At 38.7% G+C, this 21203-nt stretch overlaps 1 protein-coding gene across 6 annotated transcripts in view; it reads left to right on the top strand.

Annotated features, from left to right (window-relative positions):
* Window positions 1-15190: 15190 nt before the first annotated feature.
* ralgapa1 (Ral GTPase activating protein catalytic subunit alpha 1) overlaps window positions 15191-21203 on the top strand; it is a 64480-nt gene continuing 58467 nt past the window's right edge. For 2 of the 6 annotated variants that reach the window (XM_014022371.1, XM_014022370.1), the window contains exons 1-11: window positions 16094-16136; window positions 16343-16386; window positions 16495-16672; window positions 16787-16902; window positions 17302-17440; window positions 17542-17750; window positions 19937-20254; window positions 20341-20523; window positions 20608-20679; window positions 20763-20911; window positions 20991-21114. In XM_014022371.1, the coding sequence (XP_013877825.1) occupies window positions 16531-16672; window positions 16787-16902; window positions 17302-17440; window positions 17542-17750; window positions 19937-20254; window positions 20341-20523; window positions 20608-20679; window positions 20763-20911; window positions 20991-21114 (1452 nt within the window). In that variant the 5' untranslated portion in view covers window positions 16094-16136; window positions 16343-16386; window positions 16495-16530. Of the gene's footprint in view, window positions 15315-15451; window positions 15502-16078; window positions 16137-16342; window positions 16387-16494; window positions 16673-16786; window positions 16903-17301; window positions 17441-17541; window positions 17751-19936; window positions 20255-20340; window positions 20680-20762; window positions 20912-20990; window positions 21115-21203 lie in introns of those variants that run through there. The other 4 variants (XM_014022372.1, XM_014022373.1, XM_014022375.1 and 1 more) reach the window with 4 other exon arrangements.

Here is a 21203-nt window from a genome sequence, read left to right as displayed (position 1 = left end):
TCACAAGGGTGTTTTTCCCAATGGCTTTTTTATTTCATAATGACACTTTTTAGCAGAATGACTTTAACTTTCAATTATCGTCACAGGGTTGGTCCTGCACACCCACTGGCTGATCCTTGCATATCAGTTAGTTTTCCTGAATACCTGCTCACTGCAAACTTGCATAACTAGCAATGACTCGCTAGGTCAAGGGCCACAAAGCATGGCACAGCTGCATGCTATGCTACATTTATCTGGGCTGCAGCTTTAGTTGGAGCTACTRCAGCCTCATGCATAGCATTACAACTTTAGGCATAATTTAATATCAGTATGTGATTACTTTTAACTGGGTAAAGGTAACAAACAATTAAACAATTGGCTCCACCTTGTTTCTCTTGATTGACAGTTTAAGTCATTCCACTGAAGTATTATTTTGAAATAAATAAGCCACTGGGGAAAACACCATTATGAAATAAAAGATTACATTGTGAAAAAAGCATTCCAGAATAAAAACTGCTGGAATCAGATAAAAATGCCTCAAAAATAATTTATTGGGGAAAATTTCAAATTTAAATAATGTTTTGTATTAATGTGAACATTTTCATGATAATGTTTTTTTGTATATCGAATATGTAAATAGTGCTACAAACTGGCACACCATGGCTTCTTATACTTATACTATGCATTAAGTTATTTCACAATTACATTATCACAATATTTATTCATGTAGATGCTTATTTTATAATATTCTACTTATTTATTTCATTATGAACACTTCTGTGTTCCGTAGTTGAGATATGATCAACAAGTGAAAGCTGGGGTCATCAATCTTTCATCTAAATGTCAGAATATTTTGAAGGGTCTTAACAATAAGTGGCTGTTGGAAAATTTGAAATTGTATTCAGTTTAAATTGATCTGGCAATTGATCTGCACCAGTCTTGAGAAGTGAATTTGTTTTTTCATGTTCACATCACAGTTATCCAAGCAGAGATGCTGATGTGAGGGCAGTATTGATACATATGCACCAAAGCTGTACCGAAAATCGGTTCATAAACATAAAAATGAAAATGAGCAAGACAGATTGACAGACAAGTCTGATTTCAAATACTATCCAGGGATTGACTTTGCACAGTTTGCCAGCTCAAATATGCCAGAAGATTAGGCCTTAAGTCCTGTACCCACCCATTTGCAAACTGCAAAACAGAGCCAAGACATTTATAATCCTTGAAATAAAAAATAACACAAGTGTGCACCTGCCCAAATCAATCAGAATGGGTTAAGTCCAGGGTTAAGTACTCTGCAGTTTGTGGTGCCAAACAATCAGATTGTATTGTACAATTATGTGGCACATCCAAAAACATCTAAGGGTATTCATCTCTCTCAAAAAAAAAAAAAAACTAAAACATCAAAGTGGAGAGTTTCTAGACAGCAAAAAGCTAAACATCATCTCATATGAAAACACAAACCTTTGTGTGACTCTCACCAAGGTCTTTTCTATTAACTTTATTGTTTAGTTTAGAATTAATTTTAGTTCCTACACACACATAAAACTGAGGCCCTGTGGGTCATTTTGACCCAATGGCAGCAGGAAGGTTAAAATTAATTGTTCTGCTTTAAAAAAAGTAAAGGATATGTATCTTCCTTTTTGTTAAAATCAGTATTAATCTAGGTACACAAATGGCACAACTGCATCATCTAATTTGTTCAAAAGCTCAAATTTGTTTGAGCTATTGTCCATTTTCTAAGCAAAGTTGACAAATAATGATCACATTATAGGACAATCAACACACTGAGAATAAGAAAAAACATCCATCCATTCTCCATACCTGCTTAATCCCTAGCAGCATTCAATCCCTGTGCTGCATAGAGATGACCTATCATGTCACAAAAGGGGCAATTTAGAATTGATGGTCAGCCTAACACATTTGGTTTTATGTGTTGACAGCAGAGGTACAAAAAATCTTCATGAGGTCAGAGGGCTACTCTTTGGTAGAAGTGTCAACACCTTGAAAATGATTAGAAAACAAATATGAAAACAGCCCCGGTTTATTTTAGTAAAAAAATGAAACCACTTCTTTATTTAAGTGACATCTCTGCAATCTTCACTGCTGAATGTCAATGAATGTGGGGATCTTTGAACAGAGGAGTGGAGATGGCTTCACTGTGGAGAAAGTTAATTCTAAATACCATCTGTGCTCTTACTATTTTGTACTTGTTTTTTTCTCCTTTGCTTTAGTTTTTGTTTGATTCTGTACAGAAAGGCTGTCAAGTGTTAATCACAGCACCCCATCGAAAAACTACTACTACTTCAGCATTCCTATTCATTTACAGATCGCCTCGCCGCCTCCTTCCGTTCAGAAGTCACATGAAGGAAATCAGATGACATCTAAGTTCCTGGGCTTAGGTGTCTTGTCTCTCTATGGCAACCTTTAAAGGGGAGTCTTTTGTCTTGATAAAAGAGGTTGCATTGTCCAGGAGAGTGGTTGCATTATGCATTTAATCACATTTATGGAAATGTTGCCCCAAACAGGTCATTTAGGGCCATTTGAACTTTTCTGCTCAAATCATGAATGATTTGGGGTAAGTTTCTGACTAGTTATCCATTCAAAATTATTTCTAACTGTTTCAGTGGTTGCTACAACATCTGTTTATGTCTCATGTTTTTCCCCTTGTGGTTGTGTTTGATCTCCTTTTGCATGTAGGCAGAAATAAACAGTTCGGGCAAACCACATACAGGATTTGTGTGTTTGTTTGAGCGTCATAACCCTGAAGTAACAACAAAATGTCATTAAAACGGGGTTGAAAATTGTTCTTTGAAAGTGTCTACAAAACAAGGGATTAGAATTAAGTTTTTATTTTCCAGATCAGCAATAGTTCAAATGCAGATTCGGCGTGGCGTGCGTACAAGTGCTGCGTGTCTCAGTAAAGTCAAGTTTCCAGTATTAGTCAGTGTCATCGATAGCTTCATCTTGTCCTGAGTAGCTCCTTTTGCAGTCTGGCCTTCTGGCCTGTGTCTCTACCCCCCACCAGCATCAAAGACATGAAATGGTAAGGTTTAGTTCACAGATGTCCCATATAGGATTCTGAAACAGCAGCTGTGATTTCAGTCTTCTAAAGGAGACCACTGCAGTTCAGGTAACATTGTTCTGCATTGCAACAGATTAAACAAAATCACAAAAGAGAAGTTATATGGTGTATTACATCCATAACTTATTATCTTTTTATTTAAATAGCTCAGAAACAATTGAAAATCTTTTTTTTTCGTTTTTACCAGTGTTCCACTTGTTCATGAGCTTTGTAAGGACAGGTTGCTGCTGAGAGCCGACAGATGATGCATAGATGCTGGCTCATTCTTCTGTGGTGTCTTTTCTGCCTCATTTTGTGTCAAAACTGTGTGCGCTGAAGATAACAAATGTTGCCCAAGCTCCAGAAGCAGACAGGCAGGTGCTGCAGTCAAACTAAAAACCAGAGGGATGGGATCTGAAAAGAAAAGCCTCGGAAGAGGCTACCAGCGGTTCAAGCAGAGATGAAAGATGGTTCACGAGGAAAGGCAGGAGGCTGGGAAAGTCATCTGCTCATCTCACAACAGGAACCAGTCCAGTTTGATCAATCATATGGACTTGAACATCATCAGATTTTGTTGATTTAGCATCTGCAGGTCTAAAAAACCTGCACCAGTAAAAGGCCAGTGAGATCATGATATCTTCATGATCTGAGCAGTAGGCTTTGCCACTTGCATGGACTGCATGAGGACAGTGGTTCTCTGTGTTTCTGGCTCTGGTAAGGACTTTGGATGTTTGTTTGGTTCCTTTTCTACTGAGTTGTCTTGTTAAACAGCACAACATTTTTTTCGTATGTAGATGACACTCAGCTGTGTGTAGGTAGAGTTGGATAAAATGAATAAAACATTACATACTGTACATGTCAACACCTTCGGACGTTTATCGATTCATATGAAGCTGAGGTTTTTTGATCCGTATTTCTTTATATGTCTGTATGCATGCAAAATAGGGTAAAAAAATCCATGTAGTTTATGAACAATCCATACAACTTGACATGTATGAAGTTAGTTTAAGTCCCAGGTTACAGCATTTTCTTTTTCTGACAACTTATCAATTCAATGTCCAGCTGTTTGACTAATACAACATTTTGGCCTTCAAATTCAATGTTGACCTTTAATTTGGACATCAAGCAGGATTTTCATGTTTTGTATCATTGAATGGAATAAATGAACCTTAAATAGATTTAAAGTTAACTGTATTAAGCTGATAAGTGTTTTACAGCATGAAACTAGATTCATTTGGAACAAAACGAATTGTAATGAGTTGAATGAAACTGAACTTGATTTGTGGTATGCCTTCATGCGAGCAAGCTTCTTCATTGAACAGTGCATCTAAAAATAACCCATCAAAGTGAGACAACCTAAATTTAAGTGTTTTTTTTTTAATCCAAGACTGATTCATGAGCTTTTTGAAAGGCAGTATTTTATGTTTCCCTTTCACTTTTAGTTGTGTTTGGTGTGGTCATTTACTACAGACAGCAGTTTCTTAAGATTGTAGGCTACACTGCCCTTTTAATGTGGTCGACAGTAATCTTAGAGTCTCATAATCTCTGACTTACATGTATGTATGAAGAGGTGTTTGAGTTGGAAGGCAGACAAGTCAACCTTGTAATAACATCATATTACTGCTCCAGTCAGAAAACAAAGCAGCAGTTTCAAACTGCAAATGATTTTTTTTTTGAAAAAAAAAAAAAAAAACAGAGACAGAACCATTATATTGTTACAGTAAATATTCCTTGAAAAATGAACGAGTAAACTTTTTTATGAAAGCGTAATTGCTAAATGCTATTTATTTAATTACATTAAATGTTTTGATCTTTTTTTCCAAAAGTAACTTGAATCAAAGTTTGCATTTCATTTGATCAATGTGTTGTGCAGAATAGAAAAAGATGAAAAAGTACTTTAAAGAGTACACAGTGAGTTGATTTTAAACAGATTTTTCAAAATCTTAGTAAGATTTTGTTRTACAAACTGAGCTACAAGTAAAAACCAGCCTCATGACTGAATGAAGCAAATTCATGAATTTAAAAGACAAACCAGCAATGTCACATTTTAATTGAATTATTTTGCTTCATTATTTGCAACCATAATAGCTCTCAGTGTTAAAACAATAATAAATCTTTCTTTTGTCTACAGCATATTATTCAGTCACATTTGTTTTGTATCAGAAGAGTCTTTCATCCAATCATCCACAATGGTTTGTTGTTGGATTTCTCAAGTTTCACATAATGTGACCATCATGTTGCCAAACACTTTCTTTAATCCCTACATTTAAGAGTTTAACATCCAAAGAACGTTTTTTTTTTTTTTTTTGGAGGAGGGGGGGCGAGGAAGGAAAGGAAACGACAGTTATAATCAGCTCACAGTTTGCCGCAGAACAAAAAGAAAGATAAATGCACATCCACTCATCCTTGTGCACATGTGTGTGTCTCAGGTGGGATTCCCCACTTTCACTTTGAAGTTGGGGGGGGGGGGATTATTACATGAAAGAGAGATGTCATCAGGTCTCAGCCAGGTGCCGTGAGTCAGCGGAGAGCCAGAGTCTGCTTCCTGTCCCATCAGCACCTTAAATTCCTGTCACACACACAGACGTGACTGATTATTACTGTGCTGCTTGTGAAGCTTCAAACATAAGCAGGAATTAATTAAATCACATTTTTTCTGTTTTACTACATAACATATTTACTTTAGGGTCAACCAGTGACCATTTATGGATGAACCAATCATATCCTCTCTGTCTGGGTGAGTGTCTGAATTTAATGATCCTAAAGAACCAAATAAAGAATATCTCAACACCACATACAACATGTAATGAAACACACTGGTGGTGCATGCTCTCTCTCTCTCTCTCTCTCTCTCTCTCTCTCTCTCTCTCTCTNTGAAAACAGACATTAAAAATGTGCCAAACATTTTAGACAAATATAATTTGTAAAACTGCAGTTGCACATTTTTGCGCTATGATATACGATACTAGTGCTGTATCAAACTTTTCTTGGCGTTTAAACGTATGCAGCTGCGATGAAGTCTGTCTTTTTATTTTTTTTAATTGTATTTTTGCACGCGCACATCCTCTGGCGTACATTAGATGGTGCTGCAGCACCCTCTGCACCCATACTTCCCACAGCCTTGTCCTTTTGCATCATTCTCAGCAGAGTCTCAATCGAGCCAAGAAATAATCCCTTCTGAAGCACGAGTTAAATACACCCGTAAAACGAACAACAAACAGCCACTACTGGCAGTGTGGAAAAAAAAGAAAGAAACAACAAACAAAAAAAAAAAAAAAAGACCAGATCGGGGATAAGGAGGAAGGTCTAAAAGCAACTAATTTTAGATGTCAAAATTGAGGCCATTTTATCCGACAAGCACTGTCTTTCAAAACCAAACAATTCGTTTTCCACTAAATACGTCTGCAATAAAATACACCGTCAGACATGAGCAATATCAGGTTCGGTTTCTTGCTCAATAGTTGTAAGCTGGAGTCAAAGGAAAAGATTGATGACTTAAACGGAACCATAAAGGATGTGTTTTACGTCACTTCATTTTTGTGAGTTATCTATTTTGGCTGCCAGGAAAAACATAAAACTGAATGTTACAAGGTACTACCTCAGATGTACTGCACATCAACAGTTGCTCCTTGACAGAACTCAGACTGGACTCCTCGGGTCTGACACTCATCCATCTCTGCATGTGATGCACAGCTTGAGCTTGCTCAGCAGCCAAGCAGAAGAAGCTTCCAACTGTTGTGACGAGGCTGGTCAGCATGGAAGGGGCTTTGATACGCAGCTTAATTCCCTTTAGGTGCAGTGTAGTGCTGCTCTGGAGCTTCAGTTTATGTGAGACATTTCCCACATAATCACTTACAGATGCCACACTCTCTAACGCCTTTGCTTATAGGCGTGATTATTTGATTTTACCCGATTTTAAAAACAAGGCTGAGGCATTATTTACTGAAGACGTTTACGATGAGATGAGAAATTGTGTGTTGACAACAGGAAGACTTTCTAAACTCGGAAGTTGAACACATTTCAAGCCTGAGAGGGTTAAAGCATTTATGATCAAAAAATGTAATTTGCATGCCCGTTGGAAATCCTTTTTTTTCCACAACCTGTGCACTTTGCTTCATTTAATTGTCTTGTTTACTTTTATTGGCATATTATGTTGTACAGTTGACTTTTACCATTGGAAACTGTCACCTTTTTCTGTCTTGTTCTGCAATTTTTGTGCTATTTGTACAATTTATATCTCAAAATGTTTGGCTTCTTCAGGACATTCATGCTATTACTTCTAGAATCTGTAAGGRATGTGAGTCTTTCTAAGAAGTAATCTATATTTTTTTGAGATATGTCGGCCATGTTTTTCTCATTGAAATTAATGCTGTCTTCATCATCCTTTCAACCACTCAAAATGTTCATAAATCTTTACTGTACGTTTTGCCCTTTGTCCTGGCTCTGTTTTTTTTTCAACTTATTTGGGCTAATTTCATATTTATTCAGCTTCTGTTTTGCTGATTTTAGCTTTTATTTTGCTTTTTTAGCTATAATTTTGATCTTTTATGTTTTTTCCTGCTAATTTCAACCTTTTTGTGCTTTTTCCAGCTTGGTTTTTTGGTAATTTCAGCTGTTTTCTGTATTATATTTTAGCTAATTAGAGCTTTTTGGGGCTAAATTTACCTTTCTATGATAATTTCAGCTTCTTGCTGTTTAATTAAACAAATGTGCTCTTTCTAGTTTTTATGCCAATTTTTGCTTTTTAAGAAACTTTTAAGGTTTTTTCCTGCTAATTTCAACCTTTTTGTGCTTTTTCCAGCTTGGTTTTTTGGTAATTTCAGCTGTTTTCTGTATTTTTAGGTAATTTGAGAATTTTTTCAGCTAAATTCCCCCCTTAATTTAGTTTTATTTTTTTGCTAATTTCACCTTTTCACTGCTTAATTCAGAAAAGTGCTCTTTCTGTTTCTTTGKGCTAATTTCAGTTACCTTTTTAACCTAGTTTAACCTTTTTTTTAGCTATTAGGCAAAACATATTTCAGCATCAAACATTCACACTGCATCTTCACATGAAATACAAATTCTCTAGTTTCAAGCTTTATACTTGCATGTTCATTCAGAATGGATGAAACTGTTATCGTATGACCAATCTGAATCGTGTCTACTGTAACATATTTCAAGAGTGATCAAACTGATGCCAAACAAATATTTGTAGCTGTGCAACACAACTCAATGAAGACAAGAAAATGTAAAACAGATGCATGGCAAACACAATATACTGTATTTTCATCCAGAGCGAGTTAGCGTTTTAGTGTAAGCTGTTGTGATGCGACACCCTGGTAAGAAGTTCCACTTTGATGGCTTTTCTTATTCATCGRCCAACATTAACAGATGATTATAATATTTTCTGACACAGAGCTCCTGATGTCGGTGTCTTTCTCTCTTTGATAAAAGCTTAATACAGATAAATTGAAGCTGGAGTCAATAAAGTTCACATTGGCCCGAAGATTTACAGTTTTGTTTTTATTTTCTCTGCTGGCACGGTGTCATCTCTGTAAACTGAACAGCGCAGTGCAGCCGAAGTGCATGGGAGTCAGAGAGCATCATTTCAACCATTAAATGATGGTGATTTCTTGTTAAACTTCTAGTAAAACATTGAAAGGCACCTTGAGCTTTCCAGCTTTCACATCAGCTCCACCCAGCCCAGATTAACACACATCTGTCTTTGGAAAAAAAAAAAAAACACTTTCCAATCTGAATCTGCTACACCCTTGTTGACTTTAATACGACATACACAAAACAAGACATGCCCTATCGAAAAAGTTTTATTGTTCGAGGAATATATTTAATTCTTTTTACTGTTTTGTTCAAAGATTCAACCCAGATACACTTTCTGCTTTCCTTTTTGTTTTGGATGACAGAGAGAAATGATGTGGATGACAGAGAATTATTCCCCCTTTGTGCTCAATGTGTTTCCAAGAGAACAATAAATCCAAGCACTGCTTTTCCACATAGCAGCTCATGTTTACATGTGCCTTCACTGGATCACACGACGACCCACACATTAAGCACAAATGGGAAGTTGGCAGAAACAAAGGCTCTGTCAAGAGATGACTCAACAGCGCACTCGGCCAAGCATTGTGTCAGTGAGAAGGATGATGGTGAGGCAGAAAGGCGCAATGCCAAGCAGCTGTCAAGTCTCCTCTCATCTGGTCTCCAATGAAAATAGGAAGCCCTTAATAAACTCTCCCTGGACTGAGATTTTTTAAATATACGGCAGGCTATGAGGGTAATCCTTTGATATCTTAATGCCACTAAAGATGAAGACAGGCCTGAGCTGGGAACATGAGGAGCTAGATCTGCTGAAAAGGCAGGTGCTGCAAGACCTTTACAGTGTTTTTTTTTTTTTCCTGGGCAGAAAAAAGCAGATATGGGATAGCTAACCCACTTTGTTTATCCATCAGACAGTGAAGGTTTATGATGTTATCGGCGTGCAAACATATCATGTAAGCGGAGCAACATTACCTCATTTTATTTCCCCAAGGAGCTGCAGGTTAAAAAGAACAGAGGGGCGTTTGTTTTGTGTCACATGGCTCCTGGGAGCTTTTAGATGCCTGCTTAATAGATTTACATGGACAAAGAGTTGCAAGCGTCAGGTGGCAGGTGAAATAAGAGCTAATGTTGGGCAAAACCACCCAGTCAGCACTTTTACCATTCATATCGAGATCTTTTCAGAGCTGCTGGAGCAGTTTCCTCTTTCTTTTAGAAGTATCACCRGGCGAGGCACCAGGGACAGCTGACAGTAAGAGCCCTCAGGTTAAAGTGCAACGCAGCACCTGTCTGAGAGGTTCTTCTGACGGCTCGACTCGTGGACAGGAAACAGGGAACAAAAAGAAACCGACGCGGACCGACAAAAGAAATGAAACAACGCTCGGTGCCTTGAGTCTAGGAAGTGTGTTATTAGTCTTTCAGTGAGCAAAGTTTGCACTCACACAGCCATCATTCGTCTCAGTGAATTGTGTGCGCTCATTTCACACTCCACCATCCCCCAAAAATGTGTGGAATATGATGAATGTGAACTGCAGGCTGGGAGGTGGAAGCATGCAGCAGAGAGATTTCCGCAAAGWTCCAGCTGACCCCAGCCGAGGTTCAGTGTGAAGAAATCACATACAACTTTGCACCTGCAGTGTGTGCAACTTCATAAAAAATACTGAGAAAGACAAGTTCTGATTAAGAGTCTGTTGGGTCTTTTGAGGACCTTCTTGAACTTGGGAAGGTGGGGGGTAACCTTTAAAGTAGTGGGCAGGGGGTGGGGTACTGTCATGCTCTTTGGGTTTTGGTTCGGAGCTTGAGGATATTGTTCATGTTTCAAAGTTTTTCAGTTATGTTTCTATTTGTTGTACTTGGATATTTTCCATGGATTTAGTGTTTTCCGTTTTGCTTGGTTTCCTTTGCCACTAGCCATCATCTCCTGACTTCCCAGCAACATCACAGCTGCAATTCATCGTCTCGCTAACCTCACCTGCTCCTTATTTTAGCGGCTGCCACTCCCAATTTAAATAGCCCTTTCTGTTTTAAAACCAGTTTGTCAGATCCTACTTTAGTTGCTGTTTCTTTTTGCTTCATTTCATCTGCTTTGCTCCCCATGTTTGCATTTGTTGTTTTGTTTTCGAACCCTACAATGGACCTGTTCAGGGTGTACCCTGCCCCTCCACACACTGACTGCTGGATATTTGCACCGGTGACCACCAAAGGAAGAAGCAGTTTATTTTTTATTGTTATAATATTTGCTGAATTTAACATCCCTGGTTTGATGTTTGCATTTTGGTTGTCCCAAAACCACATTACCATCACAGTTTACAGACCAACTTACACTGTGCAATTTCAAAAATCATAAAGGACTTGTCACACTCTGCCAGATGCTGGATTATTCTGGTCATAGCAGACTCACGTTCCTTACARAGATATCCGTCCAAAAACACATGGAAAGAAATCATTGACGTTAATGCTCCTATTATTATATTTGGACTTATAAAAGATGAGAAAAAACAGCAGCTGTGGACGTGCTCATGGTTGGAAAAAACTTGCATCATTAGTGTAGAAGCCACAAGATTATTATTGTTATTTTATATATGAGTAGACACATTTATTCCTGAATGTTGCAAAAAAATATACCATATTTAGAACAGGAAATTGCATTGTCAGTACAAAATCAGATTAATATCAAATCGAATAGTTAAACCAATTACAATATTCATGTGATATAGCTCAAGCTTTACTATATGTTTTTATTTTTGCTGTTTTGTTTGTTTTGTTGTGGTCTTAAACCAAAGGAGAAATGTGTTGTGATCTGTTGAAAAGTGACTTTAAAATACTGTGATGCCTCATGCTTTCAGTCAGTTTGCTGGGATTTCTTTAGGGGCGTGCCTCCCAACTGTGCAAAAACCTGAAGAGTGAGAAGTGTTTTTTTTTCCCCTCCCAACCATTTAACCAAACATCTGTTTGGAATTTGGTGGAGAAATGGGAGGGTGAGCGTGAATTAATAAGTGATGGAGGTGTGTGTGAGTGCTTGTGCAAGCATTTCACCAACAGCTGAGGAGTGGAGAGAGGGAAATAGCCTTGAGTATTTCCTCTCAGCAACCAGTACAGTAGCTCCACTTCCTCTGTTTTTGTGTATGTTTGCATGAAATGGGTGTGCCCCCCTTTATGTGCTCTACGGGAACTCAAAACTATGATAGCAACCACAGGGACACGCACACACACTGAAAAATGCATCCTACAAACATCATTAAGAACACAAAACTTGGAGAGCAAAACAGCAACAGATTCAYCTTCAAAACAGTTTAGGAACTTGTGTTTTAAACACAATAGATGTTTATTTCCAATTTTCTCCCTCGTGATAATTTCCTAAGCAGCCTAAACATAATTAAACTGTTCTTAAGTATCAGCTGAGATTGTGGGATTGGAATTTCATTTTATTGTTAGAAATAAAACACTTTAAAGGGGTCAAATTTTGCAGTCGTGTTGATTAAAGGTGTAAGGTTCAAAGGTGAAAATAAATGTCCCAGCTGAGACCTTACAAGGACAACCACCAAGGTACAGGTGGTCTCAGAGTTCACCTTTCTGTTGTCGTTAAACAAACCCAGAGGCACTTCTAAATGAGAGCATTCACATAGCTGTGTGAGTGGAACACACTAATGAATTTCTCTGATTTGACCTGTATCACAGCAGTGCCTTTACAAAGTCTTCCAGCTGTTGAGTCAGTCGTGCCGATGTCCAAAATGAAAATGAGTATAAACCYGTGTTTCTGCATTAAACTGTACCTGGAGCCCCAGTTTGCTGAGTACCTTTTCAGTGGCAGTTTCACAGAGCTGAAGTGAATTTGGAGAACTCAGGAGGAAGGTTACATTTCTCAACTGTACTTCCTGTGATGAGAAGTCAGAAATCGATTCTCTTCACAACATTGCAGTTTCCTCCTTACTGCAGATGCATTTAAATGTTGACGGATGAAAATGACAGATTCAAATTGCATCACTTAAATTATATTTGAGGAATCCTATTTTATTTCTCATCTGGGTGCTGCWGTAGCCTGGTGGTCAGTGTCACTGGCTGTGTCTCAGTTCATGGGGCTGCCTCCTCATAAGTGTTCATTTATTTTGCTGCAAACGTCACTGCCCTGTGCCGAGCCGAGCGCTGTCCCAATTCGAAGGCTGCTCCTCATGTGGCAGAGGAATGTGGAGAAAAAAATCTCAAAAATCATGGATGTATCCGGGTATCCTTCCCAGCCGAGTATATCCCAGCATTCATGGCGCCGACAGCAAATTAAACAACAAAACGAAGATRGTGGAGTTTTTATTTTTTTATTTTTTACCATGTAGGCATAGTTTGGAAATTCATCACGGACTGAAGAATTTGTTCTTAAATGTAAGTTTAGCAGCTTAGCTGATGAAATTCATGCTGCAATACGATGTTAAATAAAATGCAGCTACAAGTACTGATCAGGGTTATTATAGTTAACTAAAGCTAACCAAATGATGAAAACTGAAATTGAAATAAACGTTTTAGTTAACTAAATTAAATAAAAACTAATAAAATAAAAAAAACTAACTAAAACTGTATGATCTTTTTACAAAACTAAAACTAACTGAAATTATAGACAGAATATCCTTAGTTTTAGTTTTTGTCAATTAATTTAGAGCCATGTGGATCTTTTTTTTAATAAAGTAGCTTCACATTAGCTGTGGGCCGTAACACTTGTTTACAGACTGCTGTTCAGCATCGCCTGCTAAATAATGACAGCTAAAGTTGGGAGAAAGCGGCGAAGTTCACTTTGGGATTTCTTTGAATATGATGCGAGAAAAATCAAAGCAAGTGTCTTGTAGTGGAAACAGGTGATAAAATAGGTGGAATACTTCTCAAGGGAAAAACTGCATGAATCAAGCTCACACAAGATGCTAACTATGATTATCTTTACACGCTAGCTTCTTTCAATAGCTCATGTGAAAAACAAGCACCAGGTTGGRGAAAATATTGTCATTATCCTAAAATAATCACTCTTAGTTTGCTAAAATGAGTTACACAATTATTTTAGGAAGGTGTTGCTAAATGGACTGCTTTAACTAGTAGGGGTGTAAGAAAATGTCGATACACTGAAATATCACGATATTTCATTTCCCGATACTGTATCGATATTCTAAAGCCCTGTATCGATATGTAATTAAGKTTTAAAATGTCAACTTTCCTGCCAGCCGTTCATTTTTATGTTGTAGTTCAGCCTCTGACCACTAGTTGGCAGCAGTGAGCCAGCCATTTGGCTCGTCTACCTCTTGGGCACCAGAGAGTAAGGGTAGCATTAGCATTGTGAGTAAACATTAGCTTCATGCTCCGATAGCTGAATCTGAGCAGAAAAGACCGACACCTTCTGCCTTCTAAGCTGAGGTAAKGTTACAAACAGTTACTTATTTATCAGAATGTCTGTATTTTAAGCCAAATTAAGTGTCTCGTGTGCTCTTTTTTCCAACTTTAGTCAGCCTTCACGTTACAGAAGGCTAAGGTATGTCTATGTAATAGAATTTTCTGAGACAATGAACTTTGGTTTTTCATTTTTTTYCMRKWARRRGKTTTTWWTTWAWWWWAWTTTTKGRMCMAAAAAATCGCAATATATYGCAATATATATCACCTTTGCTTACAGTATCGCAATATATCGGGATATATCGTATCGTGACCCGTCTGTCATGTTATGTATCGTTTTGCCAAATTCTTGCCAATACACAGCCCTATTAACCAGTGACCAAAAACCTGTTTCTTAGTTAACCACAGGAACATCACAAGCTGGAGGATGCATTGGCAAATAGTTTATTCAAACTATAATAAAAACTAATACTAGAACTAATGTAAACTAAACTAAACTAAAACTAAGCAATAAAAATGAAATAACTAATAAAAACTAGCAAATCCACTGTAAAAACTAATTTAAAAAAGTCTAAATGAAATAAAACTAAACTATAATGACAAAAACAAAACTATTATAACCTCGGTACTGATACTAGAGCTAAACCCAAATTATTAATGTTTTTTTTTTATTTATGTGTAGTGTTTTAGTTGTGAAGTTATTATTCCGGTTAAAAGACATGTAAATACATTTCACAGCAGTTTTATGCAGCCTACCCAGACTGGGAAGGATGCGACCCAGCTGGGCTACGTGCTCACGAGGACCCAGCCCATGATTTGGGACACAGCCAGTGTCCTGTAATCCTGAGGCTGCAGGTAAAACCCTGGTTGTCTCAGGAAGAGCATCTGACATAAAACAGAATCTTTCATGTGCTTGCTTGCTGTGAAGGAAACATGTTGTATTCCTCTTTTACCTTTACCAAAAGTGCACAACTTATCAGAAGTCTATTGTTTTAATCAGATTTAATGGGGGTAATGTCGGTGTCAGAAAGCTGCTCTAAATGTCCACACTTTCTTTAGAGAATAGTGTCTAAAACCCAGAGTAAGAATGAGAGAAACGTGAATTCTTTGCAATAATCATTGTATCATCTAGGACCAAAACTAGCCAAGAGAGAGCAGTCAAAAAAGGAAGATATACAAGTATTTTAATACTATAACCTTGTGTTTTCTTCATTAATGTGTTTCTGATCTAGTTTGAGGTTTATTTGTTGGTTTTTCCTCTTTCCAGAAAATTCAGAGGCCCCAGATCTGAAGCAGTTCTTTGACCAGTACTATTCTCATATCTACTATGTCTTCTTTGAAAACTTTGTCACCATTGAGGTCAGCCTCAAGCAGAAAGGTACGTTTTTATCGTTGCTTGAAATCTAAAGCTGTTTATTTTCAATCAAGGATGCTTCTGTGTGTATACAGACATCATAAATCATCATCAGGAAGTGTGTTTTTGGGCTGTTTTSAAGCTGCTCTTGTGTTTTCCAGGTCATAAGTCTCAGAGGGAGGAGCTGGACTCAATCCTCTTCATCTTTGAGGTGACAAAAACTTACGAACCTCCTTACACTTTWAAAAAAAAGGTTTTATTTTGTCATTACACTTCTGGAATCAAATGGCTTAAAGCAAGATTTAGCTTAGTTAAAATCTTGTTTATGTGGAAGCCTAAAGGTTAATGTTTTTTGTTTTAGGACTGAACATTTAAGTTTATTTGGATTCATTACAGCTACAGGAAAGAGTGACTAAATCACTGAGGTACTTGTGATTCCACAAGCTCAGGCTTTCTGTATGTGGTCTCGGGCAGGACCGTAACACCAGCTGGCACGGATCCCAGACTTTCTTAGACTGCTGGCATTTGGCAGTGGTGCTGTGGAGTACCAAGCAGAAGATAACAGATGTTTGTGTAACCTCCGTTTGCTCTTTTACGCTTCTTAAAATTCTGAGCAGCTCTGGGAAAACACGAGTTAAATGGGAATTAGGACCTGTTTAGTGTGCTAATGTTATGAAAATAATAGGTCCGTTTATAATTCAAGGCTGGAGTAATAAACCTGACCGAGAATGTGAGGGACCTCTTATAAGGCAGTTGTAACAATATGTTTTTTTTTTTTTGTCATTTAGAAAATACTTCAGCTTCTGCCAGAGAGAATCCAGAGCCGTTGGCAGTTCCACAGCATCGGTAACTTCCCSTCTCGTCCTCATCAATTCTGCTGCTCATTTTGAAGTTCATATATGTAATGTTGAAAAAACAGCCATTTTAAAAAGGTTTTCAGTGTCTGGATTTGTCATTGTGCATGCTGGATCATTTTGTTGTTTGAACCGTGATGAGATTTGATTTGATCCATGGATAAATAAAACAGGCTGTTTGACTTGTTTCTCTATCAGGGTTAATTCTCAAGAAGTTGTTGCACACTGGAAACTCCCTAAAGGTACCGATTTAACTTTATTTTAATGTTTTTTCTTACGTGTCAGCTTTAAATCCTAATCTGAACTGATACTTAATTGTTTCTTTTTTTCCTTTTCTTTGTATTTTGTAGATTCGTCGTGAAGGCGTGTGCTTGTTTTTGTTGTGGATGCAGGCTCTGCAGAGCAAYGCAGAGCACGAGCAGCTCTGCATGTTTGCGTGTTTGATCCCTGGTTTTCCTGCTCCGGTCTGTCACGGGTCCCCTCGGACACTGGACACTCTGATCAACCCGCCGCTGAGTCTGACTGAGAGTTAGTTCAACAAAAACACCCACAGACATGGAGCTTTAGCAAGTGTGACTATGTAGTTACGCAGTAATGTGCCGTGTCAAACGTTGAACTGATGTCCTGATTCTTCCTCTGCAGCTCAAGTCACTCCTGAAGAAATCACACCGTTAGTTGCTCCTCAATCAGGAGACAAAAACCAGGAAGATCTCACTGCTTTTTTTCTGGAAGCTCTGCTGAAATACATGGTAAACCAGGTATTATCATCGTTTTTTTACTAACACGATTAACGCAACGTCACCACACTGTCAAAAATCTTGCAGTGCTTTACTAATGCAACTAAAACTAAACACACGGGTTCAACAAAGCTACTCGTCAGGTTCAAGTTTAAATCTGCAGTATCAAGCACATTCCTTTCTGGAGTCATTAACTGCTTAAAATGCACTTTGCCTCTTTTTTTAGCACAAACTTTGTGCTTCTATTTCCTTTGCTTGCTGCTGTCACTCAGTCACTCATGCAAGCATTCACACACTGATAACATTCTCCTCTTGAAACAATGGGGCTCTTCTCCGCTTGTTCCTATTTTGTTTGCCCTCTTTATGACACAAGGTTTGTGTGTGTGTGTGTGTGTGCGTGTGTGTGTGTTTTCCGACCAGGCAAAGTCTCTAGAGTGGCGATGTAAAGAGAACCACGAACGTGGCTTCAACTTCCTCTTTGGCCATTTTAGGAAGTTCTACCTTCCTCACATATTTCCCAACTTCGCCATGGAAACAAGCCTTTACAACCCTATTTTAGGTCAGTTCTACAACGATGCTGTAAAACCTGCTGGAGCTGTAATGAGATGGTTTGTTTGTGTATCTAGCGTGAAAAAACAAACAAATGTCTTTTCCCCACAGACGTCCCTCCGATGCGTCCTAAACCGTACTACAGCATGGTGCGCCGAGAGCAGGACGCTGGTGAACCTCAGTTCTGCACCAAAGAGAGTTTCCTTCAGGCCCGAGTCATCTTCATCCGCTGGCTGGTTTCCTTCTGGTTGGAGCCTCGGCCCAACGCACAAACACACATCCCAGGAACGGAAGGAGAAAATGTCCCAAAAAACATACAGGTGTGTCACAGTTTTAATGGTCTCACCTTATCAAAAAGAAAAAAATTGTGTAGGTCTTCTGAACGGGTTCTTCTCTAATGAAACGTTTCGTCTCTCCTCCAAGAGACTTCTTCAGTCTGAGAGTTTCAGGCAAAATTCAGGCTTTTAAGCCCTGCCTCCATGTGACTGATACTCACATCACATTGACACCTAATTAACACTTATTGTTAACAGGGGGTGGAGTAATACTGGCAATGGCCGCGCTGTAGGAGGGGGACAACTGAAAACGGAGGCCTCCACCTCTGTTTAATGATGGACGGTCTTTCTTCACAAAAATGGCTTCTTTTACTCCTCTCTCAAACCAACGTTCCTCTCTATCAAGAATGAGAACATCCTCATCTCTGAAAGAGTGACCGCTGGCCTGTAAATGAGTGAAAACTGCAGAGTTCTGGCCATTAGATGTAGCTCGTCTGTGTTGGGACATTCTTTTGAACAGTGGTTGCTTTGTTTCCCCGATGTATAACTGGTCGCAGTCCTCCTGGCACTTAACAGCATATACAACATTGCTCTGTTTGTGCCGGGGCACCGGATCTTTGGGGTGAACCAGCCTTTGCCGTAATGTGTTTTGGGGTTTGAAAGCCACTGGGACATCATGTTTAGAAAATAAACGTCTCAGTTTCTTTTCTAAACATGATGTCCCAGTGGCGAAAATTTTCATTAGAGAAGAACCCGTCCAGAAGACCTACACAATTTTTTTCTTTTTGATTTTTTTACCTGGATTACTGAGATGCATCAGGTCTCACCTTATCTTTTTAAAGAATAACTGTGTTTAAAAGGGCTGAGTGGTATGACCTCAAATTCATATCAGGGTATAAATTCAATCCCTTCATGGTAACGGTATATATCGCCGTAGAAAATTATCATAAAAAGTAAAGATAATATAATTTTTAGAGCTTTTATTTTACAGAAAACTTTAATCATACTCAAACCCAGCATTTTTGCTGTATTGCAAATGAACATAACAGAAGTACAGAAGAATGCTTTATATATATTGCAAAACGGTTTCAACAACAAATGAAAACATTTCTCAAATTTTCAACAATATCAAAATAATGTAGATGTTATAACTAGGGATGCACGATATATTGGTAKTGATATCGGTATCGGCCGATATTGGTCATTTTTTTAGAATATCTGTTWCGGTCCGATATGTAAAACTGAGCCAATATTAACATCCGATATTGATTTTCCACGTTTTAGCTTTAGTTTCTGTTTTGGGAGTGGAGATGGTTGGTTGAGTGGCATCTGTTTGATCATGATAGTTATGTTGATGCTGCGTAGCCAAGAATAACTGAAGTAGGGAGACATGTCAGAGGTCTGGTCGTTTATTTACGGTATCAAAAAAAAGACCCAAGTGTGTTTCTGTAATATCAGTAAATATCGGTTATCGCCCAAAATAGCAATAATTATATCAGATATCGATATCGGCTGAAATTTTCATATCAGTGCATCCCTAGTTATAACCAGTACTTCAAGTAAAATTAGTCACTTAGACATAAAAAAAATTCTAAGTTGCCTAAAATGTTATGGCAACAGGACTTTAAGGAGCTTAAGCTGCACATAGTCCTGTCATAAAACTATTTCAGATAACTGGAATGTAAGTGTGGTGAAGCCAAATAAATGTAATATCTGCTTGCCATACAATGAGCTTCTGCCTGTTGAACTTATCCTCTGCTGCTGGATGGATTTATGACTGAACGAACATCCACGTCTTTTTTTATCATCTCTGTGGGTAACAATGCATAAAAAACAAGTTTTTTTTGTCTCCCACAACTTTGGTGGGAAAAAACTTTGGTTGTTAAAGCTTCGCTCTGCACGACGTGCAGCGGGAGGGATGGAGGAAATGATCCCGTGTCCTGCAACATGACCTAACATTTCTACAGTGGGAGGGGGAAATTTTGAGGATTTATTCTCTCTCTCTCTCCTCTTTACCAACTCCTCCTGCTCAGTTGTCTCTGCACTCGTTGCCMTGTTGACACAGGTGCGATGACGTAACTGATGATAGGACGGTAGAGGGTAAATTTGTACCGTAGGCCAACTTCATATCGTTTCTACCGTCTATCTCATATATTGTGCAGCCCTAGTTTAAACTAGAAGTTTTTAAAACATACAAAAAAATCAATACCTTTTTGTCTCAACCGACCCAGCGAGCAGCAGCTGGACTGGCTGCTCGGTCTGCAGGCAGCTCCGACGACAGCGGAGGAGGAGGACTTCGGTCCGAAAGTCACCTGGAAGGAAGCGGTAGCTCCTTGGGGCCAGCAGGAGGTGGTCTGGGCGCCTGCGGGGGTCCAGGGGCAGAACCGGAACAAAGCCACTCCAACACTTCCACGCTGACGGAGAGAGAACCCAGCTCCTCCTCGCTCTGCTCCATGGACGAAGAGCAGCTGACAGACATGGAGGTGGTGAGGAGAGTCCTGACCAACTCCAGAACCAGCGTCAACTTCATCATTGAGATCTTCAGACAGGTGAAGGAGAAATCTCATCATGCTCAAGAAAAAAAATATGGCTAAAAATGTTTGTCAGTAAACAAGTTCTGTTTCCACCTGTGTAGGCATTTCTTCTTCCGATGTGTGAGGCTGCCGCGATGCGAAAAGTGGTCCGTGTTTACCAGGAGTGGATCTCCATGGAGGACAAACCCGTGTTTATGAAGGATCCCGATGAAGGACCCTATCCTGTACCTGCTGCTACCACCAGCCTGGATTCAGGCTCTCAGCTTGGAGATAAAGAAGACGAGGTAAACRTCCCGAAACCTGTAATTTATCACAATATTCACAAAAATAGTTACAGAAATGGTGCCTGTATTGTTACTTTTTTTCAGGGAAGGAACAAAGAGATTGAGAGTGAAATGCTGGAATATTGTGTTCATGCTGGAGCTCAAACCACACTACAAGTAGGATTCTCTCATTTAAGGGTCCTAAATCTACTGTTCTGTCAATAATCTGATGTTGTTTTTATTTGTTGTTTGTTTTTCAGGTATTTATCACCCACTCTGCTAACGTTTTCCTGCTGGAACCTGCTAATGACATCAAGATCCTTTTAGAGGAGCATGTTGACATGTGCAAGCGAGTCCTGAACATCTACCGCAGCCTCGTCATGCACGAAACTATGGACCAGAAAACATGGTACAAATTAATTCAACCCTCGAAAGTCCTAGTGAATACACATCTGTTTATCTGTCGTTTCTGTTGTTTTTGACTGTAGGGAGCAGATCTTATTGGTTCTGCTGAGAGTGACAGAATCTGTCATGAAACGACCTCCATCCATCATGCCTCACGGCAAGAAGAGCAACACTCTGTCAGGCAGGCTGGCCGGGCCGATATTTCAGGTACATAATAAGTGTAAACAGGTTTTTGTTTTTTTCAGTTTTTATTTTGATTTAAATATTATATATGTATGTGCATATATATATATATA

Source organism: Austrofundulus limnaeus, unplaced genomic scaffold (genome assembly GCF_001266775.1).
Source record: "Austrofundulus limnaeus strain Quisiro unplaced genomic scaffold, Austrofundulus_limnaeus-1.0 Scaffold327, whole genome shotgun sequence".
NCBI classification, from domain to species: domain Eukaryota; kingdom Metazoa; phylum Chordata; class Actinopteri; order Cyprinodontiformes; family Rivulidae; genus Austrofundulus; species Austrofundulus limnaeus.
The sequence above is the reverse complement of the archived record's forward strand: the minus strand, read 5'-3'. Positions and strand labels throughout refer to the sequence as shown.